This window comes from Lontra canadensis, unplaced genomic scaffold (assembly GCF_010015895.1).
Source record: "Lontra canadensis isolate GAN:19392208 unplaced genomic scaffold, GSC_riverotter_1.0 scaffold19, whole genome shotgun sequence".
NCBI lineage: Eukaryota > Metazoa > Chordata > Mammalia > Carnivora > Mustelidae > Lontra > Lontra canadensis.
Window position 1 is genome coordinate 13,452,192 of NW_022631013.1, and position 25,005 is coordinate 13,477,196.

Here is a 25,005-nt window from a genome sequence, read left to right on the forward strand (position 1 = left end):
CCCCCCCCCCCCCCCCCCCCCGCCAGCTCTGTCCCTATGCAGGCACTCTCTTCTTTGGACTTCTTCCCTCTGTTCAATGAACTCTGCCTCTTCCTCCAAGGCCCAGCCCAGGTGTTTCCTCTGCCAGGAAGTCTTCCAGGCTCCTACAAGTAGAGCTCCTTTCTTCCTCTGACTGCACTGAGTATACTCATGCCTCCATCAGCACTTGCTTTGTTGAACTGCAATTACTTATCTTCTCAATTACTCAAAGTTCCACAGAGCAGGGCCCAGTCCGTACCCACCATGCATGGCACCTGATGAAAAGGGCAGTGTGTGGGTCCCTCGGAGATCAGAGCACAGCCCCACGCCCTGTGCCCCATGCAGCCTGCCAGCTACATCAACACGCTGTGGTGGGCACAGCTCTTGGATGGCAATGGCCACACTGCTTCCACCTGGCCCTCGCAGACCCCTCCCACCTCCCACCCAGGTCTCCGGCCACATTAGACCATGCACTCCTCTGTCAATCTGCCTTTGCCTGAGCCACCTTTTCCTTGCCCACTCAACTCCAAGCCTGACCTTTTATGATGTTGGTGCCACACGTGCAGATGCTTGGGTTTCCAAAGGACAGTCCAATTTACCTCATGTTTGTCACTTAGTGAGAAAGCTAGGACTTGGACCCCCTGCTGCCTTCTCTAGACCCTGTCCCTTGGCACTGAGAACTTGTGACCAGCCCTGGGGGCCTGGCTTCCGGGACACCAAGGCCCAGCTGCCGGCGAGGCCGAGCTCCACGTGGACACAAGTCTGCAGGCTTCTCAGCTCCAGCCCTCTTGCTCTGGCAGCTCCCACAGGGGCAGTGGAGGGCTCACACGCATCGCTTCCAGTCGGGACTGGGCTGCCCGCGCGCACCAGCGGCTGCTCTATTAACGTGTCAATTTGGACTCCAGGACCATTTTCAAATGGCAGAGCAAATGCTTAATGAAGGGCGGGCACTGAGCAATACATCTGCTCATAATAACGTATTTAGAAATGTCACCCTCAGCTTAAAGGAAATCGTTCGGAGAGCAATTATGTTTCAAGAGAGAATAATTCCTGTAAAGAACTAAAATTTAAATCAAGATTTTTTAAGGCTGACAATGTTCTAATTACAGAGCCTGTGGCAAGTTCTGCTCCTCAGTGAAGGGTCATTTCATTGGAGAATTGCCTCCGACGCCTCTGAGAAGCAGGAGGCGCGCTTGCTTCAGCTGCTAGGAAGGAAACGGTGTGCATTCCATGAAAAATGTACAACCCCAGTTAAGTGGAGACTAGCCACCCACCACGCTGGAGAGATCACAGAGCAGGGTGGGCGTGGGGCCTGGGACCGTCATGCCTCTCTGTGTGAGTGGGTCGAGAGGGGCGATGTCTTGGGTGCTAGACCGCTGGGCGTCAACGACTGTCCCAGGTCTACAGCGGGGATGCAAAGTGCAGGCTGTGTAAGATGGGATCGCAGCAGCTAGCTGTGGGCCGCGACAGGCGTATGGAGTTGCAGGCGGAGCGGATTTCATTTTTAAGGAGGTTAAGGAAAGTAACTCCTATGGTTTAATAGGACGTTTTTACAGCGGTCGTTCTTGAAACATGCAGCAAGGGAAGTGGGCGGGGAAGGTGAGAACAGCTGAGAGCCAGAGGCAGAAGAAGCAGAAGCTGCTCTGTTCCCAGACCACCAGCTCGGCCTGGAATGGCGGAATGGCCACCAGGTGATTGGAAACCTCCCCATCACCAGACACCGGCGGGAAGGGCAGCTGTCAGCACTTCCCTCAAGTGCCTCCAGCACTCAGATTTCATTACACACAGGTTTAGGATTCTGAACTAACAAAGTTCGGGGACCGTGGCAGAGGACTCGGGCCCTATGACCTCCCCACAGTCCCTGGCATGACCACTGCCTGGCACAGGGGTAAGGGCCCATGAGCTGGCTCTCCCATGAGGGGCCCCCTGCAGGAGTGGCCCTGCCCGCTGGGCTCAGGCACTGCACACCCCATGGTTCGCTGGACCCGAGGCAGTTCTTTGGGGATGCTTGGCTCTGTCCCTGCATCCGCTGCCTCTGTGAGGCAGGGAGGCTAACTGGATGACCTCTGAGGCTCCTTCCAGGCCTAAGGTCCTGGATTCCATATGTATAAGCTTAAGGTGTTGCCCACTCTGTGAAGGTGTCCTGCAGGAAGATGCCTGCCGGCAGCCTCATACCCCATTCCAGGGCTGCCCACTGCCCTGTAGTCTCATGGGGCACTGGCCTGAATGGTCATCACGGTCAATGTTTCCTGAGCATTTCCTGGATCCAGGCTGTATGCTGAGCCCCGAGGCTCAGACAGAAGGTGGCCAACCCAGTGTCACACAGCAGTCGGCAGCGGCGCTGCTCCCCTCCTTGCTGGACCTTTCCCAGGGTCCACGCTCCTGACCTCAGTACCATCAGCTCTGAGATGGAAGCCTACTTAGCCCTCAACACTCCATGTGAGGTCAGGCAGGGTGGCAGGGGAGAGATCTTAGACCTTGCACAAGTTACTCCTCGACTCTGGCCTCAGTCCCCAGGTGCTTGCTCCACAGGGCTGATGGTGGGCCACAGACAGCACAGGGCTGGCCCAGAAAGGTCACCCAAGCACTGGGAATGGCCCGTCCTGACCGGTGAAGCTCCCAACTACGTAAACAGGGTGGTGGCCCATCCCATGGCGTTGGCAGGCCCTGAGAGACGAGCAGGCTTGGTTTTTGAGACAATCTGTCAAACTCAGACTCACGAAAAGGTCAGGTAGAGCCCTGTCAACACACACCCGAGAGATGTGCTGTGATGATACATCCTGATCGGATGGCCACAAGGTCCCCACGAATGAGATGTTACCTAACAACCATTAAAGATTTAAAACCAGCTGCGGAGGGATGGCTTGAATGACTCCCGACTCAACACAGAAGATGTCTCACATGAGAAGAGAAAAAAAAAAATCAGAATTTCTAGGGAGAACAGTGTGCATCAGACGCCCAGCGGTGCCCGGGGATGCTGTGGCCACTCTGGACAGAGCTTCTGAAGCTCGAAGCCACCTGAGGACCCTCTCCTCTCACCCTCTTGGGGAACGTGGGAGGAAACTGAGGCTGGAGAGAGCAATGCTCGGGCCCAAGGCATACAGCAAGGTAGGCTGTAGCTGCAGCCAAAACCTAGAGTCCTTGCATCCAGGATTTTGAAGGCCAGGTCCTGGGCCAGGCCGCCTCCCCATATCCCCTTTGGGTGGGGGGGGGGGGGCTACTGGTCCCCAGGGAGTTCAGACAGGCTGTTGCCGCCCGCCAGACTCCTGTGTCGGTCCTGCCTCCTTTGATAGGACATCTTCTGAGAGCAAAGTCACAATTAGGGGTGTCTCCAGTGGCTGACCTGTCTAATGAGTCATGTACGGCTGGCAGAGGCTGGGGGTGCTGGGGCTGTCACCGCGTTTAGTTCGTTCATTAACATCACAAAAAGCACCTCCTCATCACCAGGATTATCAAACGTGCCTGGTGAGCCAGGCCTAATAACAGGCCCCACCTCGTCTCATAATCACGGGCTTTAATAAAACATCACTCAGCCCGCAGCTGCCGGCCCAAGCAGGGTACAAGGCCTCACCTCTCGCTTTTAGACCTAATTGCTTGATGCATATTTCATGAAGGATTCTGAGTAATCGTTATGTTAAATCACTTCTTTTCATGATGAAATGACTTAAAAATACTTGCATATAATATTTATGCAGGAGAAGGCAAGGAAATTGCCTTTTGGGACTAGCATGTAGGACCTGTTACAGGAATCCACACCCAGCGAGGATCTCTGGTTCCCCTCTACTGAAAGGTGGGTGGGTAGGGAACTGCTCCCTTGACAGAGATGCCCCAGAATGCTGTCCCTCGGCTCAGAGCTGACCATGGCTCCCCAAGGCCACTGTACAAGGAACGCCACTCATGCTTCTCAGATGCCCAGCGTGCGCCAGAGAGGAGCTGAGCTAGTGCTATAGGTCAGCTCACGGAAGCCCACGGCAACGCTGCTAAGTTGGTGTAACTACCACTGTTTACAGATAGGAAGACTGATGCTGGGGGGTTGGGGGGGACAGTTGTGTGCCAAGTTCCACAGGACAGGCTGGGGCTGGGGTTTCCCTAGGGCTGTCCAACTCTAAAGTCTATGTTCTCTTCTTAGCCTGAGGTGAGTGATCCGCGATCTGAAGCTACCACTGCCTCCTCTTCCCCTGCTCGGCCACCAAAGCAGATGGATCCAGGTGTCTAGGTGGGCCTTCGGACTCCTTCTGCCTTGAGACATGAGTTCCCTGTGGCTCTGTGAGCTCCTGAGCTCAAGAATCCCGTCTGCTCGTTGTGATGTTTCTCAGTAGGCCAAGCCTTACTTCCCTCTGGGCCCTCAGCACCTGCCTGGCCCACAGCTGGGTACGTGGTCCATCTGTCCATTATCCATCCATCCATCCATCCATCCTCTATCTAGTGAGGGTCTGTCCTGACCCAGCAACGAGGATCCACCTATCTTTCCCCGGCCGTTGTTCCGCTCTGTCCCTCAGGGTGGTCCAGCTAGGGTGGAAGCCACCGCCCTCAAGGCCAGACACAGTAGCTGCTCTGTCTGGACAGCACTGGTCCTGGGACAGCCAGTGAGGACCAGCTGAGCGAGCTTACTGGGGGGCAGAGCCATACCTATGAGCAGTGTGTAGCCACTCCAGAGAGAACATGCTGTGAGAGCCCTGGGCCAGCGGGAGAGAAATACCCAGAACTCAAGTGCCAAGGGCCCTCAGGGGACGGGAACCTGGCTGCCATCTCCTGAGGGGCCTACTGTGTGCAGGCTAGCATCCACAGATACTGGGACCTTCCAGCAAAGGGCCCGGGGACACAGAAATGTACGACAGTGTTAGCGGTCACCCCCGGTCCACAAATGTACCAACCTCTGGCTTCAGAAAGATGCTGCGAGGGCTGGCATTACCCATAAGATGCCCACGGCACAGATGAGAAGACGGCTGGAGGACAGTGAGAGGACATAATGATGTACCGAGCCAGAGGATGGGAGGCTCCCTCCAGTGGACACGGTCTAGGAGTCAAGGGAGCTGGGGGCAGGGGCTTACAAGGTCACCTGGCAAACACCTGCGTGCCGCCCACCGCCTTCCAAATTAGCCTTCACTCCGATAAGCCTCAGACGCACGTGCCAAGTTATGGCAAACAAGCGTTTAAATGTAAACGCTGCTGAGTGCAACGACTTGATTTACAACCAAATAATTAGACTTTCAATAAATGCATCAGCGGTGATTAGCCTTCCTGGGCCACCTGGGCATTTCTCAAGCACTAAGTGGGCGGCCCAGGGTGAGGGCCTCCAGTAAATCATGACAAACAGCCATCTCCAGGCAGAAGGAGAGGTGGTGGAGGCCTCTCCCGGCAAACACGGGGAGGAATTAAGGTTTGCCTTGTGACACACAAAGCAGCAGGTAGGCCAAAATGAATGCATTTGGGGTGATTTTCTCAGGAGAAGACTAACAAAGTTTTAGGCAGGAGGACTTTAAGAATCAAGGATGACAAGAGAGTGAGCCTCCCGTTACTGGAGGTGTGAAAGCAGGAGGGTAATGATGCCTGGGCATCAGGCCGGGTAACTTTTGCAGTTCCCTTGTCCGGTATTCCCAGCGGTTCTCAGGCTCCACCAATCATACATGAAAACTTCAAGAAGGGCGGAGGCAGGGGTGGGAAGGGGCAAGACGGTCTAGCGTGTTTGGTTTGGTATCCCCTTTTACTCCGAGTTGAGGATGCTCCTAGGAATGCGGACACCTTTGTGTGTTTAGCACAGGCTGGGGTGGCGGTGGGGGCCGGATTGAAGTCAGACCGGACTGAGTTCAAACTCTGATCCCAGGCAAATCCCTTCTCCCTGGGTCTCAGTGTCCCCATTTGGGAAAGGTGGAGGAAAGCTCTCCAGCACTCAAGCCAGTGAGGGACACCCCCAGGTGGGGGGGGCACCCCAGCAGCAGCCAGGAGAACTAAGGCAAGGCAGGGTGGCTAGCCTCGATGCAGGAAGACAAACCAGCAGAGCCCTGGGTATAGTGGATCCCCAGGCTTAGGGAAGACACCACGACGACAGGAGTCCCAACACCCGTGCCCACAGATGGAGAGAACGCATTTGTCCCCGAGTGATCTCCCTCTGCTGCGACAAGTCATTCCCAGACCACTCTCCTTGGAGCAGTGCTTCTCCACTGAGGTGAGCTTATCCCTTCTGGCAGATAATTCGGTGATGCCTGGAAACTCAGGGGCTGCCAGCATCTTGGTGGGAACCCGGGGCGCTGCTCACGAACCTATAGGGCGCACAGGACGGCCCCTACAATGAAGACTAATCCAGCCCCCAATTCCAGCAGCACTGAGGTTAAAGCTGACACATACTACTGTCCAGTGCCTAAAAATCTGCACCTGTGAAATGGGAGTAATGAGAGCTCCCCTCACAGCAGTTATGAGGGTAAGTGAGAACGTCCTTGGGAACGGAGTGTGAATGCTTGATAAAGCTTAGATCGTCTGGCTCCGTACCTGAGGGCTCGACACGCAACACAGAGCTGGCCGAACAGCTTGGCTACTAAGGGGTCCAGGCTGTTTCCAAGGCCCAACCTCTGCCCCCACCACCCCCACAGCCAGCAGGTCGGGGGGCCGTGCCAGCCTGAAGGAAGCTCCACAACAGGGACTACAACAGGGAGCTGTGGGGTGAGCCCCAGCGGCTGCGGAGAGGACTCAAGAGAGGCACAGGGAAGCAAGACAGCTCCCAAAGGAACCCCCGCCTGTGGATTCAGGGTCCCCCAGACCTGGGTCTGAGTCCCTGTCCTGCCATGTTGAGCTGTGGCTCCCTTGGCCTCTGCTTCCTCACCTGTGGAATGGAGCGCCCACCTCTCCCAGGCTGTCTGACGTCTGAGCTAGGCAGTGCGTGAGCTAGTCTGCAGGTGCTGAGGCTCGGGGTTCTGACATGGCTTTGTTTCCGACCGCTCTGCAGGAGTCTGCATACAAGTTACTGCCCATCTGGTTCGTCTCGCTGGCTCCATGCGGTCTGGGCCGAGCAGTGAACGCATCTTCCCGTCTGTCTGGTCTATCATTCATAGCCATGTTGGCAGCCCAGAAGCCATGGATGGCCAGGCAGAGTCCGGGCTGCCGGACCACCTCCTCCGGCTGGGGAGCCCACCCGGCTAGGGTAGAAGGCCTAGGTTCCGGCCCTGGCTCTGTCCCTGGGTGACATTGGGGAGGGTATGTACTTCCCTGACATCAGTTTCCCTGTGGGGCACCTGGGTGGCTCAGTTGGTTAAGCCACTGCCTTTGGCTTAGGTCATGATCCCAGAGTCCAGGGATCGAGTCCCACATCAGCCTCAAGCTCCATGGGAATCTGCTTCTCCCTCTGACCTTCTCCCCCTCACGCTCTCTTTCTGTCTCTCAAATAAATAAATACAATCTTAAAAAAAAAAAAAAAATCAAGTGGTATTTCATGGCCCTCTCAAAAGCACGTTGTTACCACAGGGGTCCACATGAAAACAATAGGAAAGAAGAGGAAAGAAGTTTCTGTGCTTAAAAAATACTGGTCAGGGGCGCCTGGGTGGCTCAATTGGTTAAGCGTCTGCCTTTGGCTCAGGTCATGATCCGGGGTCCTGGGATTGAGTCCCACTTCTGGGCTGCCTGCTCAGCAGGGAGTCTGCTTTACCCTTGCTCTCTGCCCCTCCCCCCACTTGTGCTCTCTAGCTCTCTCAAATAAATAAAATCTTTAAAAAAAAAATACTGGTCATACATGATCCGTGGTATTTATTAAGTATCTATGATGTGTACTTCTCTGCATTTACCATTTCTGAGCAGACCAGATGTCCAGCACAGGCTTCTAAGACTATTGGTTCCCTGCCCTCAGTTCACAGATGACTTTAGGAGGCCCAGAGAGGGGTGGAGGTTTGCTCTAAGTCCCCAGTGAATCAGGGGCTGGAATCCCCCCACACCCACCCCCATGCCATCAGGTGTAGGAGCTGCTTGGGCACCAGCGGTAGCCTTGTCAGCAGGGATGGGGGATGACAAAGTGGAGAGTGAGGATGGGGGAGGGGTGCAGAGAGGAGGGAAGCAGCAATCTTCCACACCCTGAATCTCATGCTTCTCCTCCAATCATGGGGCCGGCCCCTACTATCCTCCCAGCCCAACTCCTGTGCTGGTGGGGGCTCCCCTTGCTCACTGACAGAGGGCATCCATTAGCAGAGCAAGGAGGGGACTTCCCCACAGAGCACCTGATCCAACTTATAGTTTTGCTTAAAAAAAGGAAAAAAAAAAAAGTAAAGCAAGAAAATCCAGAGGGGTCTTTAATGACTACAAGTTAAAACAGATCCATTTGCCAGTGACCCTGCCCCTAACCTGAGGGTAGTTTTCTCCTCTCTGGAATTTCAAAGGCACACAGGTGCTGCAAGCCACCCAAACATCCTGGCCAAGGGCCTTTGCAAATCGTATCAATGACAGTTCTTCTCCTGTGGAAAAACTCCCCAACAGTCCTGGGAATCTAGGCCTCAGTTTCTTTATCTGTGAAATGGGAGTAGTTTTCAATGTGCTCTGAAGACCACTGAAAGCAAGTGAAAAGAGCTCTGTACCAGACATTAGGAACCTGGTCCCGACTCCAGCTTCTGCTCTCTTGGGCCTCAGTTTTCCCATCTCTATAATGAAGGGACAGGACTGGAGACCCCCAAGGTCCCACAAACTGGTAAAGCTTTGAAGCCCGGCACATAGGAGATGTTCATACCACATGACGAAGAAGGAATGACTACGTGGATATTAAACAAAAGGACTCACCTACTTACAGAAGCACCAGAACGCCAGGGCTAGAAGAGGACCTGTGTTTCTTTAAACGTGCCTCAGAATGCCCACATCACAGTCCTCAAGACTTGTTAAACTTGAGGCTCCCTGGGTCTCTTTGGAATCAGATCTTTTATTTTTTTTTAAGATTTATTTATTTATTTAGATGGGGGAGGGGCAGAAGGAGAGAATCTTTCAAGCGCACTTTCCACTGAGCATGGAACCCAAACTGGGGCTCGATCCCACGACCATGAGATCATGACTTGATCCAAAGGTCAGATGCTTGACCAAATGAGCCACCCAGGTGTCCCTAGAATGAAATCTGCTTTTAATTCGATCTCCAAGAGATTCTGATGCACATTCAGGTTTCAGCGCCCCCATTCTATTTCTATCCCATGATGGAAACACCTTTGTAATACTCACATTTAGTGTCCAGCTTGTATCTCTTACCCTCAGCCCTGGGGAGATTACTTCCTACCGAGACAACCCCTTCCAAGTTTTGATGGCTCTGACCATGGGAAATTCCTTCTTGTACTTAGAGCAGCTCAGTGACCATAGCCTTAGCTCCGAGCTCTGGATCCTGTGACCACAGTCATGCCTTCCGTCCCAGGAAGGCCCCTCAGAGACCAGAAGACCGAAGAAGCAGAAGCAGACCCGGGGCTCCAGTTGTCCTCACAGGGCGGCATCTCCTGTCCTTTCCCACCCTGGTCACACCTGCTGTTCACAATCTCTCATGCACTGGGGTCCTGCAACTGGGCATTGTCCCTGGTGGGTCTGTCCAGCTTTGCCCTCAGCCCTGCTATCTGCATATGACCCCATCATCAATGTGGACACACCAGGTTGTTGCTAAACCCCTTTCCGGTGTCTGTTGACCTCCTAAGGCCACCTCCTCCCAAGGTCCAAAGGACAGGATCTGACCAACGTGCAAGAGTTTGTTATCAGGTGAAGATAACATTCACTTCCTGACCAAAACCAAAAGGAACACCAGGTCCAAGAACATTAAGAAGCAAAAGATCACTGGCTTTGGCTACATTTGGAAGGTTTGCAAATGCAATTTTGAAAGGTCAGTCAGCCCTCAGTAATCTGGGCTCTGGAGGGCAAGTCCTCTTGTGCTGGGCATTCATTCTGGCAGGTTCTTGACAACCTCTGTCCACAGGGTGGAGAATTTTCTCAAAATTAAATCTCTGGCTCTTTGCTCCCTAATGAAATTGATTTCTGCCTTGATACACAACAAAGCTTTCATTTTATTATTTGGCTAGGATTTGACCACATTAATTACAGTTTTCTTCAGCATGGCTGCAAGTAATTGGTTTCCAAAAAGTTATTTACTATATGGAACTGATTGGTTTTAAAAGCACAACTCCTACAAGAGTAAAATAGTCAACCCTAGTTTCTTCATAGTATACTTTTTTGGTTAAGATTGGAACCATTAAAGACAGAAAAGGTATTTTTCTGGCCCGAAAATATGAAGTCCAAGTGGGATTATGCTAACATTTGAGACTGTGGGTCTGAAATCTGGGTGTGCTCAGATCACCAGATTTCATTCATCTGCTGCCTCGCTGGTCTTATCTTCACTGTGTCAGAACTCACCCCACCCCCGCATTTTTAATCAGTGTTACTGGTATAATTCTGCCTGCCTCAGAGGACACTCGGCAAGGGCCAGTTCCAATCAATTTCTTCTAGGTACCTGGGACTGCAAAGAGCCTGCTGGGCACTGTGTAAATGCACGGCTCTCTCGGATGCTACGTCCAGCTTGGATGGGGTAGACACTTTGAGGGTCAAGTGGACATGATAGGCACATGGCCTGCCCTTGGGAAAGCAGGAGATCAAAAAAATGAAAAACCAGGAATCATGGTCACAGGTAAGTCCCAGGTCTTACTGAGCCCTTTTCCTTGACGGTGAAGTGGGGATGCTGGGACAAGCCAGAGACAGCTGACAGACTTCTGAGTTTGTAAGGCATGTCTCTGTCCATAATAGTGTTGGTCACCTGGGCTGGGGTTGGAGGGCCCAGGGGCTCATATGGTAGGGACAACTGAAAACGCTAGTCAGGACCAGAGGAAGAAAGAAAGGATAGTGCAGAGACCTCTCCACCAATCCCAAACCCATTTAACCATCCTTCTATCTTGCTGTTACTTCTCTCTTTCTCTCTTTTTTTTTTGGGGGGGCAGGTTTTTTTAAAATTTTTATTTGAGAGATAAAGAGAGGGAACACAAGCAGGGGGAGTGGGTGATGGGGAAGCAGGCTCTCTGCTGAGCAGGGAGCCCAATTCGGGGCTTGATCCCAGGACTGTGGGATCATGACCTGAGCCAAAGGCAAACCCACCCAGGTGCCCCTTGCTGTTACTTCTCAATAAATTATCATCTTCCACAGCCCTGATCCAATGCCAGCTTCTCCAGGAAGGCTTCCAAGATGCCGCTGGTCAAACTTAACTTTCTTCCTCCTTCACCTATTCTCTGCCACATCTCCTTATATCACACCTACCTGTTTGTTCCCTTGTCCAGACTACCAGCTGAGAGACTCATGTGCCTCCGTCACCCTGCCCAGTTAAAGGCCCGGCACACAGTGTGATCACAGCCATGACAGCCACACTGCTGATCTGTTTGTTGGCCCTGCCCTGAAAGTCCGATGAGAAGGTGGCAGGCTGGCTCCCATGCTGCCTGGAACCATGAGCAGTGTGTGGATATTCAAAAAGAAAATAGGGAGAAAAAAAAAAAGTTCTAATTAAAGCATTTCTAATAAGCTGGCTTTGCCAAACCAGTTGTTTCTGATATTTCTCCTGGGTGAAGTAATCTTAAAAAAAAGGGAAAAAAAAAAAAAAAGACACAAAAAGTGGCAGAAATCAGCCCTGGCTGGAAACGAGAAGGCGGCTGCTCACTAGGGAAGCCGTCTAGGAAAAGGTTTGAGGCACCAAGAACAGGAGTGGGGAGGCATCCACCTCAGCAAAGTGGAAGTACATGTGTGTGCGTGTGACACTACGTACACACACACACACACACACACACACACACACACACACAAACTCACAAACAGCAAATCATCATTTTTACAGTTTTAGCATTTGAACCGTGGGAGCAAAGTCAAGAGCTATAAAATCTGACACCTGATTTTATAAATCTGCCTCAAATACCAAGAACGCTGATGCAGAAAATGGGAGAAGAAACTACAGCGGCGCCATGGGGCTCAGAGGTGACAGTGCCTGGGCTCTGCCAGCGACCTGTCACAGGATGCTGGGGGTGTCTTTTTCCCTTCCTGGGCCTGGTTCTCCCATCCCCAAGCCAGGGTCTTGACCCGGATGACTCAAGACCCTTCTGATTTTAAGGGTCTGAAGGTCTAGGGAACAGCCAGCCACACTGCCTCTTGGAATTTTACGGTACAAAGCTATCTGCTTTAAGCCGGGCCAAATGCCTCTAGGTGGGGGCTAATCCTATTTCCTTCAGGGGCCCTGACCTAGCTAGAAGCAAATTAAGACCACAGCCCTGTCCTGAGGCAAGCACAGAAACTCTGCAAAGAATCCCACCCGCATCAGCACAGCTTTCCTTCCTCCCACTGTGTTCCTGAGCCTCCAGGCTCTGGAGGCTGGGAGAGCCCAGAGGCTGGGAGCCGTGGAGCCACCTACTGGGTGACCCTCATACAGGGGGAAGTGGTGGGATTCAGGCCCCCGTCCTCTGCCTACCCCCACTCCCCACCCCCTGCATCCTTCTCTGTGCTGCTGCCCCCTCGCTGACGGCAGAGCCAAGGTCTGTGTCTGTCACCATGGCCGGTCCCTGTAGCACCCATATGCCCTCCCCAAGTCCCCAACCAAGCCATTCCCAGATGGCTTTTGCAAAAATATTATTAAACAAGTCATATTAACAAGATGTTAGAAATGTGATTAAAAAGAAATGTTTTTCTCATTTGGAGAGACCACCCAGTGCCTCAGAGGAGAAGCTGTCCCGGGGCACAAGAGGTTTCCTGGCGATGGACGGGCAGTTGGAATGCCTCCCCTGGCGGGTGAGCCACATAGGCGGATTTATGCGGGCTGATAGGAGATAATTAAAAACCAGATGGAAATGTAATCGGGGTGGCTCAGAGGCTCAAGGGACCATGGAGCTCTCCGGGGAGCAAAAAAGGCATGCGTGGCTAGGCAGGGACACTCAGTCCGTCAGTGGGCTTCCTTCGTACCAGGGGGCCAGGGGGTGTGCTGGAGAATGGGTTGGCTTTGTGATGCAGGTGCCGGTCATCTCTGAGCTCTGGGCAACAGTGGAAAAAGGTCAGCTGACTTAGGGAAAGCGTGTTTTCCTGGGTCTTTCTGAAACTGACCATTCCAAGTCCATGCTGCAGCTGGCAATACCACTGCTCACCCGTCATTCAGAAATCCAGATGAGGTTCTGACTCCTCCCTCTTTCTCACCCGCATCAGTTCCACCACGACATGTGCTCCCTGCCCCCACCCCACTGCCCTAGTCCTTTACTGCAGCACTCCCAGCAGCCAGCCTGCACCCCTGATCCCTTCCAGACACACCCATGGTTGGACAGGGCTTCTGAAAACCTGTCTTGCCAGCTACAGAGGCCACTGTTGTGGCCTCAACTTCCCTCTCTGCCAGCAGATCCCCAGATGCCCCCAGCTTCTCTGGTGCTTGAGCAGACCCAGAGAAGAAAGTGGATTCTGCCCTGGGTCATGTATCCTGACACTGTCAATTCAGAGCCAGAAAACTACCCTTCAATATTTTTAGATTCCCACAAGCCTAGGGAAGGAGCCTTAGGGCCTCTGGCCAGTCTATACAACGCCCGGGGGAAGATACCAGGCAGTGCCTGGCAATAGGTTTGTGGCCCAAGTCCTGCTCAGAAACTTTGGCGATGGTCCTGGGGCCCAGCTGGAGTGGAAGGGTTGGGGGCGTTTCAGCTCAGAGAAACAAAGGCATCCCCCTTTCTGCCAAAGGGCAGAAAGAGGGCATTGGAATGCATGAAAGCCTAGCTCTTCCTTCACTCACTCAGCACTCTGAGGCTCACTGTTGTCAGGTTCATCCCCTGCAAGAAGCATTTGAGGAGTCTCTGTTTGGAGCAACAGCCCCTAACTGTGGCATTTCCTTTAAACCTTCTAGAAGGAGAAACCACACTGCACGCTAATTGAGCAGAAAGTTCATTTTCCCTCCATCAGCCCGGAAAGGAAGTGGAATCCTCCACTTAGTGAAAGCAAACATACAGACCTCCTCCAACTCCAGCCCTGTCCCCGCTGCCCCTGCCTCAGCCCGACTCAGATGCTGCCAGAAAACAGGGCCTGGCTGGGAAGCCAGGAGGTGGGCAACTCCTTCCCCTCTCTGGGCTCCAGCTGCTCCACCGGCACAGGGCATCAGGCCAAGTGATTTAAAAGATCTTCTGGGGGCACCTGGGTAGTTCAGTCAGTTGAGTATCCGACTCTTGATTTTGGCTTGTGGCCTTGAGGTCAAGAGATTGTGAGATCAGCCCTCCTGGGCCTGAAAGCTCAGCTGGGCGGGGGGGAAGGAGGAGGGGATCTGCTTGGGATTTGGCCCTGCCGCCCCACAGTCAAAAATAAATAAATAAATCTAAGTTAAAAAGAAAATCTCTCTCTGTTCCCTAAATCCCAGGGTTTCTGCTTAGTGTACTCAGTGTATCAGAGCTGCTGTCCTGGCTTGCCACAAAAATGCCTCCCCATGAGAAAATGAGGAAATGCTCATTGAGATGCTCATCATCTTCAGCTGGGAGAACGGAGAGGTTAAGTGACTTACCCAAGGTAACACAGCCAGGATTTGACTCTAGCTCTATGTGATTTGAAGTCTCAGTCATAGCAATGCAGGGTTTTGAGTTAAGGCCTGCATAAAGTCCCACCTTAATAAAGGGGAATGGATATGGGTGTAGACAGAGACTTCTAGGCCAGACACAGCTTTGAACCACACTGAGCTCTTTCCTCAACAACCTATAGCTCTCCAAAGTCTCTAATAAAGACTGTGAGTTACCACTCACTCACTCACTGAGCACTTACTACATGCTAGGCACATGCTAAGCATCTCACACATACTGTCTTTTCATTACTATAACTGTAAAACCCATTTTACGGATGAGGAAACTGAGGCTCAGATATGTTAAGCCCCTTATGCCCAAGACCACCTTGCTATTAAGAGGCAGAGCTGGTGGGGTACCTGGGTGCCTCAGTCGGTTAAGCATCTGACCCCTGATCTCAGCTCATGTCTTGATCTCAGGGTCATGAGTTCAAGCCCCCCCTAGGTTCTGCACTGGGTATGGAGCTTGCTGGGAAAGAAAAAAAAAAAAGGAAGAAAGAAAGAAAAAAGAAGAAGAGGAGGCAGAGCTGGTGTTTAAGAGCCTGTGTCTTCTGCTGCACAAAGCTGCCTCTCGTGGGGGCAGGAGAGGATGCTGGTCATAGGATGTATTATTAACTGTGGACTGAAAAGTGGGAAGCTTTTTCTCCTGGGCTGCTGTTTTCCCAGCATGGGTAGTGCCTTACTCTGCCTACCTACCTACAGTGCCTGAATCCTCCTTGGACCATGTCAAAGACCCCCTCCCCACCCCCAACCCACTCAGCACCTCCTGGGGTCCCTGTCTGCCTGACCACCTCTCTTTCTTCTGTAGGCCCCTCCTCCAGCCCTCACACCCACCTGGCAGCTAAGAGAGTATGGAGTCAGAGGGTCCCTCTCATTACAGCCAGGCGGTCCTCTGGGTGCACAACCCTGCCTTCCTTTAGGCCTTGCCCTCAGGGGCATGGCTGGGAAAAGGGCCACTGCTGGAGGGAGTCCCGGCATTCTGGAGCTGGAGGTCATGCAGTGCAGAGAGCTCCACAATCCCTGGGGAGGCCCTGGTGTGGTCGGAGGGACTGTTCTGGGGCCCGCCCTTGGGAGCAGGCAGCTACCTGCAGTATTTGGAGCCTCAATGTTGACCCAACAAGGGGGTGCGTCCATGGTAGAGGGAAGTGAAGTCCAAGGAGCAAGCAGCCTTTCCTCACCCCCCACCCCCTCCTCACCCTGCAAACCTTTATTATTTCTTGCTCCTGGCTGTCAGCAGCAGCAAACTAAGATTAATCACTTGCCTGCCTGCCCAGACCCAGACATGCCTACTGTTTGAAAACTCTCTCCTTTACTGTATAAATCAATGAAGGGAAAGAAGGAAGAATAACAACTCTACCAGCAACGCGCCCCCAGCACCCCTGGAATGCAACCCATCTGCTCCTCCCGGCCGGGCTACACCCGCCACCCGCCGCTGGAGCCCCAGGAAGCGTGTGTCGGCGGAGACTGGCTGTCCTGGCAGGCAGCGCAGACCTGCAGCTTCGAGCAGGAACCAGACGGGTGTCCCTAAGCAATCAGAGCAGGAGGCATTTTCTTGATAAATGGTCCTGCTGCTGCCTCCTCCCCTGCTTGGAGGAGGAGATGGGGCCCTGGTCTTCCCACCATCCTTGGAATGCAGGGGAAAGGCACCTCACCCTAACTGTGTGAAGCCCGTAACCTGGGAGCAAATGGACTACTCGAACCACAGACCCTCACTCTGTGGATGCAGGAGGCAGACGTCTGCCCAAGCACCCAGGAGCAGATACAGCCAGGCCCCGCCCCCAGGGCTTCTGACCTGGCGGCCCAGCGCTCTGTCCAGTCTGCTGCCTCCAGTGTCTAAAAGTTCTGGGAAACCTGCATTACACTCAGCACCTATCTGCTGGGGGCCATGCGTCCGGCCAACCTGCGGAGCCACATTACTTCTTACAGTGGCTTTATGAGAGTGGCCTACACAGTTTTCCAGGCAATGATCAGGGAAGTAAGATCACTTGTCTAGCATCACACAGCAGGTAAAAGATGAAGCCAGGATTCAAACTCAGGTTATCTCTGACTGCAGAGCCCATGTTCTTCCCTTTACAGCTTAAACAGGGCTGCCCTGGATCCCCCCTGATGCCTGCCCACAGACTGCCTGCCTCCTAGGCTCTTGGACTGTGCTAGCTTGAGTGGCATGTTTGTGGGCATGTGGAAGGAAAGGGGGGCTTGCGAGGGCCGAGGGAGGCAGAAGCGGTGGTTTTCCCTTGATAATACTCATGGTGCACCCTGGTTCACTAAAGGTTCTAGAATACACCTTTGAGGACATGACTGTACCTTGCTCAAAACCTTCAGGGACACCTGCGATCTTAGAGGAGAGGGCCTCCATTCCTCAGCCTGGAGACTAGGGCCATGTCTTTCTTCAGCTCCTGTGGAAGTGTTATTTATTGTTCTTGCACAAGTCTGCCCTGTCTATAAGTTGACCTGCTCACCCTCCAAACACCCAGTCTTCGGGTGCTTTGCCTCTTTCACAACCCCGAGACCTTTCTGTCTTAGGTAACCCTTCAGCAGTCCCGCGAGTGTATGAGTTTATGGGTTCCGGTGCACATATCCTCTTCCCTCGGACTGTGAACTGCTGGAGGGCTGGAATCCAGGACAGAAAGGGTACTGAATGGGGCAGAACTTGTTGGGTGAAGGCGGGGGAGGTGGGGAAGGCTCCTGAATGATCAAGACTAAGCTGCAACCTGAGGGAAACAGGCCAGACCCCAGAAGCATCTCCTGAGGTCAGAATCTGGGCCACATTTGCATAGGTGCTGTGCAGTTTGCCTTTGGGGATTTGAAAGCTGAAGGCCCCTTTGTGGGGGTTTCTTGGGGCCATGTCTCCCACGGGGGTTGGGGTTCTCATTGCCTAAAGAAAGCTAGGCCTGGGCTCTTGTCAAAGGAGTATGGGCATCCCTGCAAGGACATTTTTTTCCCCCCTTGTAGGGGTGGTGAGAGAATGAGGGAGAGGGGCCCAGAGGGAGAGGGAGAGAGAGTATCTTAAGCAGGCTCCACGCCCAGCATGGCGTCTGATGACGGGCTTGATCCCTTGAGATCATGACCTGAGCTAAAGTTAAGAATTGGACACTTAGGGGTGCCTGGGAGGCTCAGTGGGTTAAGACTCTGCCTTCAGCTCAGGTCATGATCCCAGGGTCCTGGGATCGAGTCCCCCACTGGGCTCTCTTCTCGGCAGAGAGCCTGCTTCCCCCCCTTCTCTCTCTGCCTGCCTCTCTGCCTACTTGTGATCTCTGTCAAATAAATTAATCAATCTTTAAAAAAAAAAAGAGAATTAGACACTTAACCGACTGAGCCACCTGGGCGTGTCCCGTCCCCCTGCCCTGCTTGAGGCCTTTAATTACCACTCTGTCTGCCTGCTCCCAGGGATGGGCCCAAAGCAGGCCCAGCCTGCCCTGCATCTGGGGAGGGGAGCCCTGGCACTCACCCTGCCTCCCTGCCCCCACCAGCTGCAAACCCTTGTCTTTGAAGTCCTCTTTTCCTCATCTTGTCCAGATTCCTTTGTAAAAACTCATGAAACTGGAACTTGCAAAAAGTCATTCATCGTCCAAAGTGCCTGAAGAACCCTTTTAATGAGATTTTTCAAGACTTTTCCTCCCTTTCCCCACTGCCTGCCTTTCCAGACAGGAAGCTGTTAGAGTGTGGTGTTTTCGTGCCAATATCTAAAGGCTCAACCCCTTGCTTCCCTGAGGCTGGAGTGAGTGTTCTGAAAGCCAACGTGTCTGTCAGCAGCTGAGAGGGAGCTTAGTCAGGCTGGCAAAGGGGGAAGTGGGAGAGCTCCGTAAGGAGAAGGGGATAAGGGCAGTGTTCTAAAGCAGCTAGGCAGGATCTCTGTAAGACCACTCTGTAGGTGGAGGTGTCCACCAGGGAGGGGATCTAGAGGCAGGGGCTGGGGAGTGCAGGCACCATCTTGGATTGCCATGAGGGTAGAGAGCTTTTGGTGGCAGATGGCCAGCAGCTTAGGCCTGTCCCCCCCACTGTGGGAAACAGTCACCATCTCCTGTCAGTGTGGTCAACTGCCTACTAGGTAGCCCAAGGCCAATCACCAACCCCCTCCAGGCCTTTAGTCTCCCCACCCATGAGGCAAAGGCTGGATTAGATGGGTCTCTAAGGTCACTTCCAGATGACCTCTGACCCGGCGTAATAAGGAGTGTCTGGGAGGGGTGGCAAGAGACCAGGCTGGGAGTCCCTGACCTCCACTCGTCTCGGAAGTTCATTCAGCTGCCTTCACCTTACAGTGAAAAAAGGAGGACCGTGCTTTCTGCCCTAGCCAGCTGGCAGGGCTGTCCTGGGCCAGACACACTGGCCTTCTCAAGTGTAAGGTGCTTCAGATATGCAGGGAGACAGGGTCAGGAAGTGGGGCTTAAGCACAAAGGCAGGTCCCTCAGAGCGGACCCTGCACTTTCGTGGATCCAGCATCAAAAACTGAGCCTCAACTCCTTTATGAGGCACAAGACCCGCCAATGGCTCTTCTGTATTCCCAGGGCTTTGCCTGGGCTGCTCCGTCCAGCTGGATCCCCCCAGCCATCCCTGCCTAAGACCACTTACCCTCTCTTTAAGGCTCAAATGCACCAGCAGCTTCACCTAACCCTCCGTGTTGGGGACCGCCCACCCCTGAGCCGGCTCTGAGTCCCCCAGGCCCTCCCTGCAGACCTGTGTGTAAGAAGACCAGGCTGAACAGGCCAGGCTGTGAGCGCCTGTGCTCTGAGCTGAGTGGTTCTCGTTTCAGCTACAGATGCTGCCCTGCCCAGTGCCTGGAACGGCAGGCTCTGAGAACTATCTGCCGCGAGGACAGAAGAGGTGGAGGGCCGTGCTCTGAGGCCAGGCTCCCCCAAATCCTTTCTCCACCCCGGAACATGTTCACAGCAGGACCCAAGGGTCACATGAAAACATAGCTGGAATTCCAGCGTCAGTCTGTACTATGCTTCCGACAGCTCCGTGTACAGACACTGCCAGTCCTACCCTGCCCCCAGAACCAGGCCTTGGGGATCTGAGAGATGTCACACCTCCCCCGGGTGGCTGGCAAAGCTGGCACTTGATCCAAGCAGCCGCGATGTTCAGTACTGGGGCCATTCCCTTTGTGGTCGAGGCGACTAATGCCAGGTTATCACCCCCTGGCTGCCACCCGGACTGCTCATCATGAACTGGGGGCACTCTGGGAAGCCAGCTCACCTCCCTCTAACAGGCCAACCTGCCCAGCCACAGGACAGCCTAGCCCACCTCCTCAATTCCAGGCTTCTTCAAGGGACATCTGACCACATGAGACCACTCATCTGGCCTTTGGGATCTCACAGCTCTAGACAAAACATGCAAACTAAACCTCCAGCACCCGAGGGCGCAGAGCAGTCATCCCAACTCAGGCCTGGTGGCAGATGTTCTTATCCACCGTTCAGGCCCAGGCTGCTGGCCCTGCCCTCAGTCTCTTCCACCTCCTCTCCGGCTTGGGAGGTGCAGGAGATCTGGCAAGAGTGTTCCACAGACAGAGGAAGGCTGAGTCCAAGGACAGGGGAAATCCAGGGAAGCAGAGACACCCTGCTGTCAGAGGCGGAGGCATCCTTAGCAGCCACCAAATTTGCAAGGAAATGGCCTTTAACGAAACCAGGGTGGCAACCTGGGAAATGGGACTAATATTAAGATGACGTCTACACTGCACTGGTCAGGCTAGAGGTGCTTCTTCTCTGGAAGAGGTGTACCGTCCCCCTCAGTGTGCAGAAAAGGCTTCGAGAAGTGCCATGACTGCCAAGGCCATAAGGTCATGGAGTGGGGACATATACTTAGTGACACAGGCTGAATCAGATGCCCTGCCAATAACCCATCTTTTTTTTTTTTTTTTTAAGATTTTATTTATTTATTTGACAGAGAGAGATCACAAGTAGGCAGAGAGGTAGGCAGAGAGAGAGAGGTTCAGGAAGCAGGCTCCCTGCCAATCAGAGAGCTTGATGCGGGACTCAATCCTAGGACCCTGAGATCACGACCTGAGCCGAAGCCAGAGGCTCAACCCACTGAGCCACCCAGGCGCCCACCCCATCATTTTAAAATTAAAATGTGCCAGGGCTCCTGGGTGCCTCAGTCAGCTGAGCGGCTGACTCTTGATTTCAGCTCAGGATCATGGAACTGAGCCCCACATCAGGCTCCATGCTCAGTTGGGGGGAGGGGATCTGCTTGAGATTCTCTCTCTGCCTCTTCCTCTGCCCCTCGCCCTGCTCATGGAGTCTCTCACTCTCTCGCTCTTTCACTAAATAAATAAATCCCTAACCCATTCACAGAGTTAACTGCTATTCACAACTTGATGTATAGTCTTCAAAAATCCTTTTCTGCGTTGTTTGTACATAGAAATGCTTGAGTATAAAACAACACTCATACACCTGTTTTTATTTCATAAGTATCTGTTCTTATTTATGGTGGCTATACTTTCATTTATTTCTCTGAAGTTTTATATATATATATATATATATACATATATATATATATACTTTTTTTTTTTTTAAGATTTATTTGACAGAGATCACAAGCAGGCAGAGAGGCAGGCAGAGAGAGAGAGAGGAGGAAGCAGGCTCCCTGCAGAGCAGAGAGCCCGATGCGGGGCTCGATCCCAGGACCCTGGGATCATGACCTGAGCTGAAGGAGAGGCTTAACCCACTGAGCCACCCAGGCGTCCCTATATATATTTTTATTTAAAATCTCTTCAAGGGGCGCCTGGGTGGCTCAGTGGGTTAAAACCTCTGCCTTCAGCTCAGGTCATGATCCTGGGGTCCTGGGATCAAGCCCCGCATTGGGCACTCTGCTCAGCAGGGAGCCTGCTTCCCTTCCTCTCTCTCTGGCTGCCTCTCTGCCTACCTGTGATCTCTGTCTGTCAAATAAATAAATAAAATTAAAAAGAAAAAAAAAAAAAGAAAATCTCTTCAAAATTGCCTATTATTTCTAGTTTCTTTGTCTCCAGAAAGTGGGATCTAAATCTCCCATGAGAAAGGTACTCTCTCTGAACCAGGAGATAAAAGGACATTCTACACACAGCTCCCAAACAGGCCCAGGGACTCCCTTCTCTTCGGGATTTCTCTAGGACTTTTCCCAAATTGCCTGCTGGTCCCTTACTTTGCACATATCCCTGACCCCTGGACTACAAGCTCGTTCCTGTGGAAACTGACATCTGTCCCTGAAGAGTAGTCCTACTACCCCTACTGCCCAGGGAATGGTGTGCACCCGGGATGAAAAGGAATCACACTCTCAGAGCTGTGCTGGAAATCCTCTCCTACCGACCCATCTCAGAGGTGGATTTTCGGCCTGTTTGCATCAGAGGGCATGCTTCACAGAAACTCGGGCATGGATCCCACAGGTATCGTGGTATGGCTGCTTCTGCAACTGCCTTGAGAGTTCCTTCTATGGTCTCAAGCTGCTGCCTCAACAGTGACACATCCTGGGTACTGAGGAGGCCACTGTTCCCTTGCAGACAGAGCTGTGTCGGGGTCACCACGGAGCCCCAGTGTCCAGCTGGGCCCGCCCTGACGGGACCCGGGCCCTCACAGAGGATTGCCGGGCTGGGTATGGGGTGCTCCATCCCTCCTTCCTTGGTGCACCCTACTGGTCATTTTGGGCACACTCCTCTGACCAGGCCCTAGACAACAGGATTCTAGGAGGAAAGAGAGTCACAGAGGAACTCCTAGAGTGCCAGCACAAGAGAGCCCCACTGAGGAAGCCCAGGGGGTAGGCAGGCTGCCTCGGTCAGCATGGAAGGGCAGTGACGCGGGAATCCCGTCTCTGATGTCATCTGCTTCCTCTATCTCTCCCAGCCCTGGACAGCACACTGCACCTTGAGGTGGGAAGTCAAAGCTCTGGAGAACGGCTCCAGAGCACCTGTATTGCTAGGTTACTGTGCACAGGGAGGAAGGAGGCGGGGCTGCCCGGAGCAGTGAGCTGGGAGCCCCTGAGGACCCGCTGGTCTCTGGCAGCATGGCCCGAGGTGTGCACCTGCCCCCACTGCCCCTCTCACCTCCATCCATGACTGGCCTCTAACTTTGCTCCCTTCCAGCCCCGCCTCCCAGCCCAGCTGCAGTTCAGTACCGAATTCTTCCTGGCTGAGATAACAAACCGACTCTTCAAGCCAACGGGTCTGACCGTGAACATCGAAGTACAGGTGCTGCTTGTCCTGAGTGCCCCCGCCCCCCCAGCTGGTTAGAAGTCCCCTCCATGCTCTCCCTGCCGAGGGCCATCCAGCCCCTATTTTACATCCCCAGCAATGAGACACTCACTACCTTCTGAGGCAGCTTCAGACGGATCTAATTCTTTATCAGTTCTGTTAGAAACCTTTTGCTCTCACTGAGCTGGAATCTGCACACCTGTAACTCCCATCTGGGGACCCCCAAGCACATCTGCTCCTTCTGCCCTGATTGTCCTGGAGTGATCTGTGGTTCCCACCATGTCTCCACACATCCTCTGCTCTCCAGGCAGACGTCTAGTGCCTGTTTGCTCCCCATGCACTGCGGTTGCCATGGTCCCTCTTGGGGCCAAGCCCAGTGGACATGGTGGGGCCAGTCCTGAGAGGAGAGTGCAGGCTAATCTATCCCTCCTTGGCTGCATTGCTGCTACTGTCTACACGGCTGGCAGCCACATCCCTGCAGGCCCTTTCTCTATCACGTGACCTCTAAGAACGGTGAGCAGAAAGGAGGGGAAACCAGGGAGAGGGTTTCACTGCTTCTGCTGGCCTGTGCCGGCTAAAGGGCCACGGCTCTTCAACCCCAGTCTGTCACTAACTCTTGTGTCCTTGAGAAACCTCTCCTCTCTCTAGGCCTCCATTTTCCTATCTGTAAAATGGGTTTTAGACCATCTGTTGGGTCCCATTTGGTAACAGCACGGAATGAGGAAGCGCTCAAGCAAAAAACCTCTCTTACTTCAGGGCTGCCTATCAACAGTGATGCTTCATGGGTTAGAAAGACCCAACAGTTTACAAAGCAGCCACAGACGACAACATCAGCAGGATTCTTCCTGGCTCTTCCCAGTGCTCCTCAAAACCTCTGTGACCCACATAAAAATCAGACCTGTCTGAACAGCAGCCTGGAACACATGAAAAACGTTGTTCCTGCAGTGGCAGCAGGGTGCTGGGGACAGTCAAACAGTTGGTTCTGAGTCCTGGCCTTGTCCCTTGGGCCTGCCAATCCCCCTTATAAGCCTCAGTTTCCTCACCTGCAAAATGGGGACAATATGTTCCTCATCAAAGGACTGTTGGGAGGTTTGAGAGAGGACTGAGGTATGCACAGAGCTTCACTCGTGTCCTTCCTCACAGCAGATACAGAAGCTATTCTTGGGTATTTCATATTAAATCTTAGGAAAATGCCCCTCCTCTTCTGGGGCAGAGAACATTAAAAACTCCTCTGTCTCGCAGGAGAATAAGATCAAATTGAAAAACCGAGGCTTGAAATAACTCATGCTGGCACATTTCTGCGGCGGGGGTGGGGTGGGGGACACACTGTGGTGAAGTCTTGCTGCCACAGACACAAGGACTGGGCAATGCTTCACTGGAGACTGCCGACGAGGGCTGAGAGGGTGAATGAGGCTGTACTCACTTCAGGGAGAGGGAATAGTCGTGCTTGCTTGTCTGGCTGTTCCGGACAAGGTAGCTGCACTCCTTGCAGAGCCGCAGAAGGTTCTCGGCGTCTCCTCTGCTGATGGCTCCGTGATACCAGCTGGGGAGAAGGGAGAGGGTCAGAACCCAGCAGAACCCCCCCCACAGCCAATACCCTTGCAAACTCCTCCTTGGAGAGGCTCAGCCCCCTCGGAGGGCAGCTGGCACGTCCCAGCTGCCTCATCACGAGGCAAGGGCACGTGTGTGCGTGTATTCAGAATTCAGCGCAGAATTGTGTGTCTGCTACACACGCACTCCTGGGGAGAGAACAGGGAACGAACCCGTGGCCGCCTCCCTCATGGCACTTACCTAACACAGGTGCTATGGGAGGTGCTACAGGGGAGACGGAGCAGGGCTGTGTGGTTTGGAGCTCGGGGTAGGGGCTGCTATTTTAAGCAGTAGCCAGGGAAGCCTTCGGGAGACAGTGACGTTTCAGTGTGGGCCTGAAGGAAGTGAGGGAGGAAGCCATGAAGGACGGAACCTGGAAAGAGCAGTTCTGGCAGAGGGAGGGGCAGCAAAGGCCAGAGGCAGGAGTGAGTGCCTGACGTGCTTGGGAACCAGCAAGGCAGCCAGCACGGCTGCAGTGGGTCCAAGGGGAGGGGTGAGCCAGGAGGCCAGAGGGCAGGGCCGGGGCAGGGTGCCTTGTGCACAAGGAGAGGACCCTGGCTTTCTCCATCTAAGTGACACAGAGGCCATCAGAGGGTGCTGACAGGAGGGACACGTGTTGCCTCTCTGTGACATCTGTGGGACAAGTGGGCGGTGCTCATCACTCAGGAAAGCAGGCAGTTGGGTGGGGGGGTGGCCAACCAGTGCTTCTGGC

General features: G+C 53.4%; 1 protein-coding gene across 1 annotated transcript in view; it reads right to left on the reverse strand.

Annotated features, from left to right (window-relative positions):
* The window catches only part of SHB (SH2 domain containing adaptor protein B), a 136,212-nt gene that overhangs the window by 1,543 nt on the left and 109,664 nt on the right, over positions 1-25,005 (reverse strand). The window contains exon 5 of the mRNA XM_032860651.1: positions 24,127-24,246. Coding sequence (XP_032716542.1) covers positions 24,127-24,246 — 120 coding nt within the window. The remainder of the gene's footprint in view (positions 1-24,126; positions 24,247-25,005) is intronic.